The sequence below is a fragment of the Pagrus major genome, chromosome 4 (genome assembly GCF_040436345.1).
Source record: "Pagrus major chromosome 4, Pma_NU_1.0".
In the NCBI taxonomy this organism is placed as follows: Eukaryota; Metazoa; Chordata; class Actinopteri; order Spariformes; family Sparidae; genus Pagrus; species Pagrus major.
In genome coordinates this window covers 21,935,786-21,949,379 of record NC_133218.1, presented here as the reverse complement: position 1 = coordinate 21,949,379, position 13,594 = coordinate 21,935,786, and the positions used below count along the sequence as shown (strand labels likewise).

General features: G+C 38.6%; 1 protein-coding gene across 1 annotated transcript in view; it reads left to right on the top strand.

The window, feature by feature from the left end:
- apba2b (amyloid beta (A4) precursor protein-binding, family A, member 2b) overlaps nt 1–13,594 on the top strand; it is a 69,755-nt gene that overhangs the window by 51,996 nt on the left and 4,165 nt on the right. Inside the window, exons 8-10 of the mRNA XM_073463730.1 lie at nt 5,100–5,186; nt 9,306–9,491; nt 12,280–12,459. Coding sequence (XP_073319831.1) covers nt 5,100–5,186; nt 9,306–9,491; nt 12,280–12,459 — 453 coding nt within the window. The remainder of the gene's footprint in view (nt 1–5,099; nt 5,187–9,305; nt 9,492–12,279; nt 12,460–13,594) is intronic.

Below are 13,594 nucleotides of genomic sequence, written 5' to 3'. Positions count from 1 at the left end.
GTTTGGTAACAGGAAGTACATTAAAGGATAAGTTCACCCAAAAATGAAAATTAAGTAATTATCTACTCACCCTCATGCCGATGGAAAGTCGGGTGAAGTTTTGTAGTCTACAAAAAATCTCTATCCTCATCTACTTCAGTTGTTTAGGAGAATGCTGCAAAGCTCTGAAAACGTTTCTATCGGCATCAGTGTGAGTAGATAATGAATTCATTTTCATGTATGGGTGAACTTATCTTTGAACCTATAGTTTGGTCCTTTAATTAAGGGACAGACTCGGATGATAAAGGCATCATCCTCATACTTATACAGCCCTACCACTGAGCTCTATCCTATGATTTTACATGCTTCAGTAAAGTCTAATCTGTTCCACTTACATTTAGGATTGTTAATGGTTAATGATCCTTTTGCAGGCTCCAAAATGGGTCTTAATATATATCAAATTGTTGCTGAAGAGGCCTCGAAATGGCTGCTGCCTGCAAGTAATTATGTATCATGTATGTAATTATGCAACAAAATGTAAATTTTAAATTTGTTGGAGCATGATAGTTTAATCGTGCAGGTTAAGCAATACCAGGATTTTGATACAGATGCCAAACCAAAACAAACATGTCTTTTTACAGCATCACATTTTCACAAACTTAACAAACATGAAATGTTGTCAGGCGCATTCCCAGAACGAAATATCATTCATTTAAATCAGTAAATATCTGATTCAAGAATAGGCAAACACAACTACAAATTGGACTCTCTATTCGATGCCAACATTTGGCACTTGACAGGTTTGGATGCACGGTCCTGCAGAAACGTATCAGTCCATGCCTAATGAGTATTTAATTTTGATATTGAGCCATAAATGCCAACATGTAACCATGAATGTGGCATGAAAGACCACAACAACCAATGGCTGCTAAGAAGTATTTATGATTAGTTTCTGGTGACTTTAACAAGTAAAATGACATTTTGTAATTATATTCAACCCTAAATCCCTAATTACTTCACTTCAGGGGTCACAACCCAATCAAACAACATTCTGAAACAAAGAAGAAAGTGACGGAGGGTCTGAAAGGCTTTTGGCCTGTTGGCTTGTTTCAGTCTAAAAGCCCTCTGCACCACAATGAGGCTGTCGACTGGCATCATTTCACATTTATCCAATCTGTGTTTGGTTCTTCTCTCACTCACTCACTCCCTGTCATGCAGTTGCCTTCCCTGCAAAAAGTCTTGTCAGGATGAATCCATGGCAACAGTTAGCTATCACCGTTAAGTGCCTGTCCCCTGCTTGTAAAAGGTCCATTGAACAGGAAGTCGTCCATTATCTCCTTGATTTGTCCCCCGTGGAGGATTGAGTTGCTTTACAGCAAATGTCATTTTTAATCTTTGACATTGAGACGGACACAAACGTTGACTGCACTGAAACCCACCACACATGCAGTAATGTGCAGCCCTGCTCGTGCTTTTTGCTCCACTTGAACCTGAACAAGCACACATGTCGTACATACAAGCACTTAGACTCTGTAGTGCTGGATAGAGCAAAAAGAAAGTGTGCCAGGTAGATTGTAGCAAGGCTGTAGAGGTTATTTATGCAGATCTTCTTCCATGATGTTCACTCTGTTTGATGTAATATTTATGCAGCTTCACCCCCCACACACACACACACGCAACCGAGCGCGTGCACACACACACTCACTCACTCACTCACTCACTCACTCACTCTTTCCTGCTGTCTGTCCCCTCCCTGCACAGCTCCTCTTTAGCAAAGTAGTAGATGTTGCTGAAAGCCTCAGATGTTTGTCTTGCGTGAGAACTGATGACGGAGGAGGGAACTGTCATAAAACGAAAACCCCAAAAAAGACTCTGCCCTTTGGGCTGTTTTTTTTTTTTTTTTTTTTTTTTTTTTCAACTAATACTGTCTTGGCTCGGGCAAACATCCAGCCTCACACTCAGAAAACGTAATAAGGGTCAAAATCATTTCTCTGGTCGATGGCAGATGGAGATGGCTTGAACTTTATACAGGAGGGTTGATTTTGTAAAGATTACAAAGTACCCTGAAGGATTATCAGTGCAAGTTCAGCAACTGTAGGGCCCACACCAAGACCAGAATTACTGATGAACTAATCAAACACATTAGCTTTGTAAAACTGCCTCCATGTTGATCTAAGCTGTTTATTTCCAAATATAGTGACTTGACTTTTTTTTTATCCTGCCCAGAGCACAAACCCCAAGCGTACATTTTAAATCCTTGCTCAGGGCTTTATCCCCTCCCCTGCCTTTGTGAGCGTTGATTGTTTTCCAGCCAGTCTTTCTCTGGTAATAGCGTTTAGACTGTGACATGAACATGGAGGGTAGTAAACAGTTATAGACTTTGTTGTCTTTGTTTGCTGCAGTGCTGATAAAGAGAAATAAACCCTCCTTATAGAGCTTTGTTTTGATGTTAAGACCGCAGGAACAGTGTCAATTCATGTCTGCATGTTTTGATTTGCTGTGTTTAAAAGAGAAAAAGCAATTATTACCCTCTGTAATTGCTGTTTTGATTTGTATCTGATAACCAACATGGCTGTGCGAACGCTATCTCCACAAACATATTTACAGTCACACACATACTTTCTCTCTCTCTCTCTCTCTATCTCTCTCTCTCTCTCTATCTCTGTCCCTCTCTCCGTCTCATTGAGCAGCGATAGCACACTTGCCGTTTGGTTTGAGGCTTTACTGTCTTACCTTCTTTTATTTACCTTCTTTATTTCCTCCTCCTCTCCCTCCTGTTTTTTGTGCTCCCGTATCCGCTGACCTTGTCCCGTTCCAACGCCTGCCCGCCCGCCTGCCAGAGGGTACAGAAGGCTGCCAAAATCAAGAAAAAGGCGGTGTGTAATAAACAGAGCAAAAGGAAGACCCTTTGGCCACTTTTCCCTACACTCTCACCTTTTCTTTTATCATTTCATTTGTGCCTGTCTGGTTCCGTCTGTCCTTCTCTCATCTGTGTCACGTTTGTTGTGTGCATTAATTTAGTCAGGGCCACAGGGTTTCCAGAAGTAAGACAAACATGTTTTGTTTTTTTTATGTGAACGGCTATGCATTTTGGTAGTGAGAGTCTTTCCTAAGTCAATTGAAATGTCTCAATATCAGTAAAACTGTAATGACAGATTTTAACCGGACTCATCATCAAATGCTTTTCTTAAAGGACCTTTATTCTGAACGAAGATGAAGATGAGGTGTGCTTGTAAGGCACCAGAGCCGCTAAAGCCAAATTCAATAACAGCACATTTACATGGTTATGTGCAACCACTGTGAGCACAAGGTAACAGAAGACATGTCAGCAGAACACTGTGGGAGAAGCTGCAGGATTTATTACTTCAAGGGTTTCTCAACAATACAGTGCCTTTTATAAATTTTTGATGTGTATTAGCCTGTGCTATAACACTTTCATGAGATCAGAAATGTCTGTTTAAGAGTATGATGGCACATTGTAATTAATCTCTTACCCATGCTCTGGATTCCTGCTATTTTATCCCCTGACCGAGTGCAGGAATAATTTTCAAGTGATTCAAGTAACACGAGTGCTATTAATTTAAAGTCAAATTTAAATTTGTTCTTTCAAACCGAAGAAATTGAATCTTTGGAGGATTTTAAGCCGGTACAAATGTCCAGCAACTAGTTTCCTTACATTATGAATGTACCAAGATACCAGAAATCAAAATGCTTTGTCTAGTTTAGCTTTTGCTGACAAAAACGCACAACATACTGAATATGACAATGTTTTACCTCAGGGCAAAATCTTCATTTTAGCCAGGAGAACAGCAGAAAATATCACTTGCCAATGCAAAACTCATCAGCTGCAACTCTAATTTGTCTTTGCAAATTCAGTACTTTCCCATATTTTTACTTCTACTTGTACTTTTGTAGTTAAATTATGTATTTTGGAGATTGTAATTCAGTGCATGGCTAATTTTTGTGTGTGGGCTAAAGCAGAAAATAATTCTTGCAGTAATAACATCTCAGTTCATATCATGCTTCTTTACATGACGGTGAAAAACAACCTCAGCTCTGACTGCATTAAGCATCTTTTAGACTCAATGATTTGAATAACTACGGCATGCTTAAAAGACAAAAATGTATAATTCAACATTGTTTAAAGTAATTGTTTTTTGTGGGATGCCCTACATTTCTGGTCTCATTTAGTTGTTAGGTCTTATATTCCTTTTCTTTTCTTTTCTTTTTCCCATAACTTGACATGATTAGCTATAATCAAACTTTTTAGTGGTAACATCAGGTCAAGAATAATACTAATAATTTAATCTTATAAGCAAAAGTCCATCATAGCAGAGGCTGATTGTCATTTCTCCTGTAACAATCGCCTCTGTAGACCATTAAATCCACAAGACGAGTTGAATTCTGTTCACAAAGAAAGACTGCGCACCTTTTCTCCAGGCAAAAGGCGTTCTGGAAACTACAACAACACTCGCTTACATCTTTTTCTGAGCTCTGGTTAGTTTTTATGCATCCTAAGACATTTGCTCAGGATAAAAATTGTTACAAGCCACAGTCTCAAATAAATGATTCACCATTTATGACATTAAATATTTACAATCACAGCTTTTAGCACTATTGCCTTATTTGTGAAATGCATGTGGTACTTTTAATGAAGCAAAATCAAATGTAATTTTATTAGCTCGCACTGCACAGTGATTAGGAGGGAGATGTGAGCAGACTTGTTCCAGTGCTGAAGCTGCATTGCTCTCACTCTCAAATACAGCCAGCTGGTCAGGGTTTAGTGTTGAACTGTTTCCGTGCCAGCTCGCCATCCTCCTGCCAAGACAGTTGATGTAAAGTAACGTCACTGCCAACGCTTTCTTTTTCTGCCTTATCCACCTCACCTTTAGACTCAACAACCTGTCCATCTAACAAGCATTTCCCCAGCTGGACCCTGAACTTTACATGCATGCATTTTGGATATCTAAACTAATACGTTCCTACATTTAACACAGACACCATTCAAAGTTGTGAATGACTGTAAACCATGTACAGCCAAGTTTGGTACAAAGATCTTGAAAGTCAAAGGAGACGATCTGACCACCTCTTCTGTTATTTTCTTTTTTATCTTGATGCAGAGTGCAGACGGAGATGCTCAAACCCTCACCGAAGTCGATCTTTTCATCTCAACCCAGAGGATCAAAGTCCTCAACGCAGACTCACAGGTGAGAACCAGAAGGCACAAGTACATCATGTTTCTGTTTTTTACCAAATGGTGTTTTTCTCACCGGCGAGAATGAAAGCTGTTTACCCTTCCAGTGCCTCGGCCACCCACTGAGGTATTACACATCAGGGGAGTGCTGTTGTGTCATAGCTGACATAACTGCAGCTTAACTGTGGCCACACACTGCTTGTTATGAAATGCCATCACTGATTGTAGTTTATTTATTTGTTTATTTAATCTCATGACGTCACTGTCAGATTTCTGTTGGACTCGGGGTGAGATTAAACTCTGCCAAGCCTAAAAATGCTGCAGGAACATCTGTGCGTGGAGGGTGACTCAGAGAGCAACGTTTCTTCATAGTTGTACGTTAGAATCAGAATCGGCTTTATTGGCCAAGTATGTGTACACGTGCAGGGACTCCAGTTTCACATTATTCTCAGTGTTCTTACACAAAAATAGACAGACAGCTAGAAATGAGATCAACAAAAACTAAACAAAAAGGAGATAACAACTAGTAAAGGCTAGAGAATGGTGAATGGGAGAGGAATGTACTGCACAAAACATCTGAAAAGAAAGTAGGTGTATAAACAGTCTGTATATAATTCAGCTGTTTTGTGTGTTGTCACAGTACAAGTACTGCGATGATGCAATTAGAGTATTCCAAAGAAATAAAGAATAAAGACAAGATAAATATGCATACATGAGGTGGACAGATAATGTAAATTACTGTTTATGTATACATATCTATACATTACATTAAATTCAGCTTGCAGGATTTATATTGATAGTGACAGTGCATGGAAATGTGCATTTTAAAACTGTATAAATATAATTTATCTATAAGTGGGGGTTTTGGTGCCAGAGGGTTATTGATATTGTGTGACTGACTTGATATAGACATCCAAATAACTAAAATGGAAATCCACATGTACGCGGGTGTTTCTTAAAATGAAGCCTTTCATACACATGTAAGCTGTGAAGTAGGTCACTGTAAACAGACCTTTTGGGAAACTCCCTTCTGGGGAAAGATTTTCAGAAACTTCATTTTTAGTGTTTACGTCTGGATGAAAAGAAACTGACGCAGACAAATATTGTGATATTGGAGTATCTGAGTTTCTACATTGACAGAATGGGTATTATATTGTTTATATTGGGAAGGACACAGACAGACGATGATATAATGCAATGATGGAAAAGAGAGACAAAAATGGCTGCTTTCAATGTTTTGCTGACAAATCTGCATCAAATTGTACTCACTCATAGATATCAGCCAACGACATACACCTCTTTCATCAAGATCTATGCATTATTCCATGAGAAATAAATGAAAATCTCATAATGTGAAAGAAAGTGAGAAAAGAAATTCCTGGATCTGTCCCTTTATTCAGATCCACACCAAAAGTTAATGGGGTGTATTCTGGGCCGAGAGCGAGACCCATCCTCCATCCAAGTTTTGTTGGAATCCGTTCTGTATTTTTTGTGTAATCCTGCAGACAAACCAACTATCGAAAAACATAACCTCCTCAGTGAAGGTAATGAGCACATCTGTACTCAATTAGCCATGTATTTAATAGATCAGAGGTAGAATATGGATGGTTTTTTTTCAATTATTTTACAGACACACACAGTCCAAAAGTCAAAATTCAGATTGAAGTTTGACTTTCTGAAGGTCTTTATGAATGAAAAATCACATTTATCCACCAGATTTTCTCATCTTGAAGTTTCTTTCTTTAACAAAGCTTCTCTTCACTCTGTCAAAGTTTTCTTGCCTTTTAGCATCATGATACGCAGCTGTGTGAAGCACAAGAATAAGTCTTCACAGGAGGCAGAGACTTTGATAGGAGCAGAAATGCTTCTGAGAGCGCTGCAGTTCTTTGGATCATAAATAGAGCTTTGTGCTCACAGTAACAGTTAAATGTATATGTGATAGATGATTCATTTGCAGTATGTCAGTCTGAGCTGCTGTCTGGCCGTGTATGTGTATGTGTGTGTGTGTGTGTGTGTGTGTGTGTGTGTGTGTGTGTGTGTGTGTGTGTGTGTGTTCGTGTGGGAAGCCGCCTGGCAGAAACCAACGTGCTGCAATGCAGTGTCTATTTTCCTCCCTTTTCCATCTGGTTGCCACTGGTCCTGGCTCTCTTAATGGAGAGATTCAGAGTGAAAAAAGCCTCGTTCTTGCAATCAAAAGCCTCGTTGTAGCTTGCATGTGGTTTCTGACATTGATTCATAATAGGAACAACTCCAAAGGTGGGCTGGAACAACAGCACTAATTAGGCTGATGGAATAAAACCACCAGACACAGTTAATGAGGTGAAGTTAACTAAACTGAAATGAAATTGAGCACATTATCATAAAACATGAACAAACGAGTTCTTCTCAGCAAACCCACAGATTCAAGTCCATATCTTCTCTAAATTTCAGTTCCATAGTTCAGAAACAAAGCCTCATAAAATCCACATCATGACACAAGACAATTATTTGACTGAGTGAGCAAACACGATTACACCGTTCAAATCACTTAGTTTCATCAACACAAACTCTGATATCCAAAGCTGCCTGAGTATTTTGCACACCTGTTTATTATTTTCGGATGAACGTGTACTCAAAATCTAATTTATCTGTGCACTGTAAGACTTTAATCCCATCAGACTTTTTTTAATGCTGCACACTTGTGTTTTAATTATAAAAAATGACAATGAAATAGTTACTACAGATGCAAAATACTCCTGAAAGCTATCGTAGTATCAGAGGAACAAAATTAGAAAGCTCACTGTGGTGACATTTGTGTTATTACGTCACTTTGTTGGTTCAAATGTGGAATTGTGATGTGAGTATTTTGTCTATTTATTGGCTCCATCTTGGACTCTCCAGCACATATTTATAACACCTACTGTATATTGTTTTATTTTCCTTAGGGTGCGCTTTACAATCTGTACCGTGAATGACGTCCTCCGTCCTTAGACCCTCGATTCCAGTGAGGAAAAACTTATAATATTGAAGAAAAAAAACACTTCTAACAGAGAAAAAAGATGGAAGAAACCTCAGGAAGACAGAGGAGGGATCCCTCTCCCAGGACTGACAGACATGCAGTAGATATCGCATGTACAGAACAGAACAACAAAATCACAGCTTACAAATTTCATTGATTTAATGTCTGATGTAAGTAAATTATATAAAATATATGTGAAGAGTTTGGACGCCTGAGCAGGCCAAGGCATCGCCATGTGGTGCCCGAGTTACACAGTCTTGACTCCACTGTGTCGACCTGGAAGAGGACAGGCCATACAAGATAATTAGCAAAAATCAGAATGTAGAAAAGATTACAACTTTACTGAAGTACAGATATAAGGGGATAGTAAAACAGAATAGGGAGCAGCCGGTGTCTACCGTGATTCAGGAGTAGTTTACTTTTTGTAGTTTAGCGGTTCACTTTACTGAGTCACTCCTGAATGTGAATAATGATCCACATTTTCACAATTCAAAGAAATAAAGCATTGAGCAGGATTGACACTGCTTTGCTGTTGCAGCAAAGTAAATAAATTCCATTTGTTCATTATTAACTGGAAATCAGCAAATAAAAACCTGCATTTATGACATCATCGACTTTTTGGGAGTTGGTCCAGTGAATTATTAAACGTCTCTGTGTTCATATTTTTTTAATTTTGTTCCAGATTTTAGGTCCAGGTGGATTTTATTTGATTTGCGGCTCACAGCTGTGAATCCAATATGTCTTCATATCCTGCGTGAAATATTATAAAGTCACAAATTGAACCATTACTTGGAGAGTATTATAAATAAATATTCATATTTTAATTTTATCTTTATTTTATTAAGATCTCCCATTGAGATGATAATCTTATTTACAAGAGAGTCCTGGCCAAGATAACAGCCGTACAAAATCACAAGATATTCAAATACAACATATAAAATGATACACAAAAATCCACAATAAATCAAAACACCTATTCAAACACAGCAGCCTCTCAAGAAAACTACTACATGCCTCCTTTACGACATTCCTAATGATGCCTTTAAATTCATCAGTGGATATAAAAGTGTGGCCTGATGTTTAAAGGTTGATTTTGTCTTCAACGTGTGTGACTTTGGTTGATTTTGCCTACAGGAGACAATGATGGACAACGCACTCCGTACTATATCCTACATCGCAGACATTGGGAACATTGTGGTCCTGATGGCGAGACGCCGGATGCCACGCACAGCCTCCCAGGACTGTATTGAAACTACGCCCGGGGCACCAGAGGCAAAGAAGCAGTACAAGATGATATGCCATGTCTTTGAGTCTGAAGATGTAAGTGCTTCAAGTTCACAAACCTGATGTATCTGATCATGCGTTAATAAGAGTAGTTGTCCATTTTAAATGACAAGGAGCAGCTGAGAGGAAGTCAAAAAGTTGTTTTTCTGGACTCATTTTGAAGAAACATCCTCTAACAGAAAGTAAAGAGATAAGGATTGTTATTGCTTTGTTATGATTAATTTATTGTCGTATATATATTATATGTATACATATATATTTCACATATTTTTCCTCAAATTTGTATCCAAGAAGTAATTTTGTTTTTGTGTCTGCTCCACATGTATTTATTTATTTCATATTTATTTGTATAATGACAAGTATGTAACACAAACTGATGCCACACAACACAACATTTATAGTCTAAGTATCCAATCCCTGTCGCTAAATACATAAATACTCAACAACACGTACAAAAAAAGACAACACAAACTCAACAATAAAAATGTACAAGAAAATACATACAGGACAATATAAGATATAGACTGTAATACAAAACAGACTACATGACTGATCTCTTCAAAAACTGTTTCAGTTTGATTTTAAAATGATCCCCGTCAGGATCCAGTTTGAGTTCAGCAGGAGGAATTCCACATATTGATCCCCAAACAGAAAAAAGCTTTTTGTGCAAATCAGGATTTACATAAAAGCGCTTTTCAATTCCCGTGCTCCACGTGTTACTGAGCCATGTCACAAATTTTACTTAAATATAGAAATTCAAAAAACAATGCCGTGTGACCTTTAATAAGCGATTACAGCAGCTCAGTGACGTGAAATGATGAAAACTGTCTGGGCTTTTTAAAAATTTTAATTTATTTTTTTGAAGACAGAGAGCCGCTGCTTGTCTTGTTGAAGCAGATTCAGTAAGACTTGGCAAGATGAACAATGTTGCACAGAGGAGCCAGCAGCTCAGTGTCTGTTGCCAGTCAGTATAAAGGCTGGACTCCAATCTGTCCTCTCTTCATCTCATTCTGCTGCCAGGTTTTAAAGGCCGGCCAGAGTTATAATAGAACCATTCAGCCGCTCATCCATCAACTTATAAACAGTTTCTGTTATTGTGGCTCCGCTGGCTGTATGCAGTGTTTGCCCGGTTTTGATGTTTTTTTATTGTTGTGCAAAACTCAGCCAGAGTGTATTGATTCTGAGAGTTTGGGCCATTACTGTCTGCAGATTCTGCAAGAGATTTATATGCAAGTACAGAATCTAATTACAAAGGAAAATAGGGGAATACGGCATGCAAAATGATGTAGATGATGCAGCAAAGATAAGTCCTCAGGTTTTTAAGTTCATATTTTACTAATTTCCCTTTTTCCTAACTTTTATCCTCCTTGGTAGCAAGTCAGGTCCTCAATGTTTTTTTTTACTCAGCCCCCACAACCCTAACAGATAAGCTAAAGCAGCCCTTCAGCAAAAACACCCACCATGTTTGGAATCTGTTTATTTGAACTGACTATAAACTGGATGATCGTTCTATAAAAGTGTACATTCTTGTGATATTTCTGTCAAAGCAGACATTCGGATCGTAGAGGTGGTCGTGTTTATCTCTCTCTCGTATTTGAGTTCATGAGTGAAGCTCATATCGCGACCGATTATCCATCAGCTGTATCAATCTATTTTGAAGTTGTATTTGTTTAAGTAGTTTTTGCACATTCTCAATCACAGCACACGGCGGTCAGTTGTTACAGCTGATTCAGGTTGGTGGGAGGTGTGAGTTTATTGGCTATTCTGACAGCAGCCGTACTAAAGATCAACCTCACACTGACATTTAATCCTATTTGTGTGGGTATTTTTTCTTAAACACATGTGGATGTATATTTTTTCTACATTTTTTTTATTTTTGTAGCTGAGGTACTCCACAATCTTTCCATGTACTACCTGGCAAATGCAGAAGTACCCACAGAGGTATGAGCATTGACTGTTTAAAATATAGAGAAAGTGAAATCGATGTGGAAGTGCCTAAAGCGTGCATTCTTTCTAATGGTTAGCAGGGAGCAACTCCTCTTGTCCAATTGAATGTAAGCGTATGAGAAAATGACCCGACTTCTTACTTGAATTATTACCTCAGTAAAGAGTTTCCCAATGAGTTCATGGTCTCAGTCGCTAGTTTCAAGTCTTCTTCAATACACTATTATGTTCATCTTGTAAATGATTGTCCCATTTAGAGTAAAATAGATAATAAAGCAGGGTATGCTATAGAGCATAATTATCTCGAGTTCTCAGTCAGATCCAAACAGGATGTCCTTCCCAGCACCGCCCACTCGTCCAAATATGGTCACGTCTGGTTCCAAAAAACAAAATGGTGAAGGACGTAATTCCAGACTCGATGCTTTAAAATGGTAGTCCACAAATCAGTGGGTGACATGATGGGTTCACAATTAGGTACGAGTCCTCCTGGTTGGGAATAACGGCTTTAAAGTCCTTGATTTGTGTGGCTGAAATTGTGTATCATTCCATCACTGTAGTTAAGACAGACCATTTAGTTTGTGTAGATTTAGTTTTTCTGGCTGTTATCATTAAAGTTTATTCCTCCTCATTGAGACTCCAGCAGGGAAATGCTCCCGTCTTTTCTGCTCTTGTCTCACAATGCAAACAAATAGCTTGTGACAGTCAAAATCAATTTATATTATGCCATAACATATTCTTGGCAAACTCAATGCTGTTATTGTTTGATGCCACCGGATGTTCATTCCCCGCTCTATTGTTATTTATATATAACTCAGTGAAGCTGAGCTTCTGTGGATCTAACAAAACAAGCTCACAAACACATGCTTATGTCTGCCTGCAGGCCCAGCTAATCGCTCAGTCCATCGGCCAGGCGTTCAGCGTAGCTTATCAGGAGTTCCTGAGAGCGAATGGCATCAACCCCGAGGACCTGAGCCAGAAGGAGTACAGTGACATCATCAACACCCAGGAGATGTACAATGACGACCTCATTCACTTCTCCAACTCTGAAAACTGCAAAGAGGTTGGTGTATATTAAATGTGCAGAACACGCATTCATTTCCTGCAACTTCAAGATTTTCCTGCAGATGTTTGTTGGTACCGGAAAAAAACGAGACGCTGTGAGATTTAACGTGTGGCACAAATCGCACTCCTGCTGCAGGGCCATCAGAGAAAGTATACAGTAGCTGTTAACTAATTAGACAGATTAAGAGGCAGATGGCACAGTAAAATCTTCGAGCATGTCAACTCTTGCCTTTTTTTTAATATTATCGCTGTAGCATTTCCTCTTGAACTTACAGTGTACGCTGAAAGCATTACTGGAGGCTTTCAGAGAATTACAAACCGTGAAACAGTTTCTGCTGTACGAGCAGAGAGGCTGCATGGGCACCACCACACAGCTGCTATTTCAGAGGCACATGGGCAATTTTTAGCGATGATGGGGAATCTGGGCTTTCTTGAAGCAATAAAGCTTCTTCACCAACTGTGTTGAGAATAAGTTCATTTCACAAGGCTTCATGAGTAGCTGGCATCTAAGAGTGTGAGCAGAAAACTGTATCCTACATTAAAACAGTGTGGAGATTTGCACAGTACTTGGATCTGTAAATGTAAAGCACTGAAATTGTGTCATACATAGAAAAAAATACAAGAATCAAGTGTTTTTATAACAATTTTACAAGATAAAAACAGAAAAAATATCGATCAAAAGATTTCAAGATGGACAAAATATATCTAAACACTACAAAGGTGTTTCACCGCCAGTGAACAAAAGCTTTGAAACCTCATTGGCTTAATTTTTTTCTTCATCAGCAAGGCCTCAAAAAAGACGCATGCAAGAAGAAATAGTATTAAAGATGTTTTACTTCTTTTTGTCACTCACTTCCAAAACAAATGTACGAGCCAGCCAGATCAAGATCTTGACAACAGGAGGCAGTGCTCATACCACTTCTGTCCAAAGAGGCCGCCAGAATTTAGGAAAAATTGAAGTTCCTTGTAGCAGCTTTAATGTCTGGCATACTGTAGTATTATATAATTCAAAACGTTATTTAGAGAGCACTTCTCTAAACAAAAGTCAAAGGGCTGTACAACATATTGCTGAGTGTGAGTGTTGAAGTACTATATACTAATCTACACATCTACGTATGTACTGTATGCTTTTT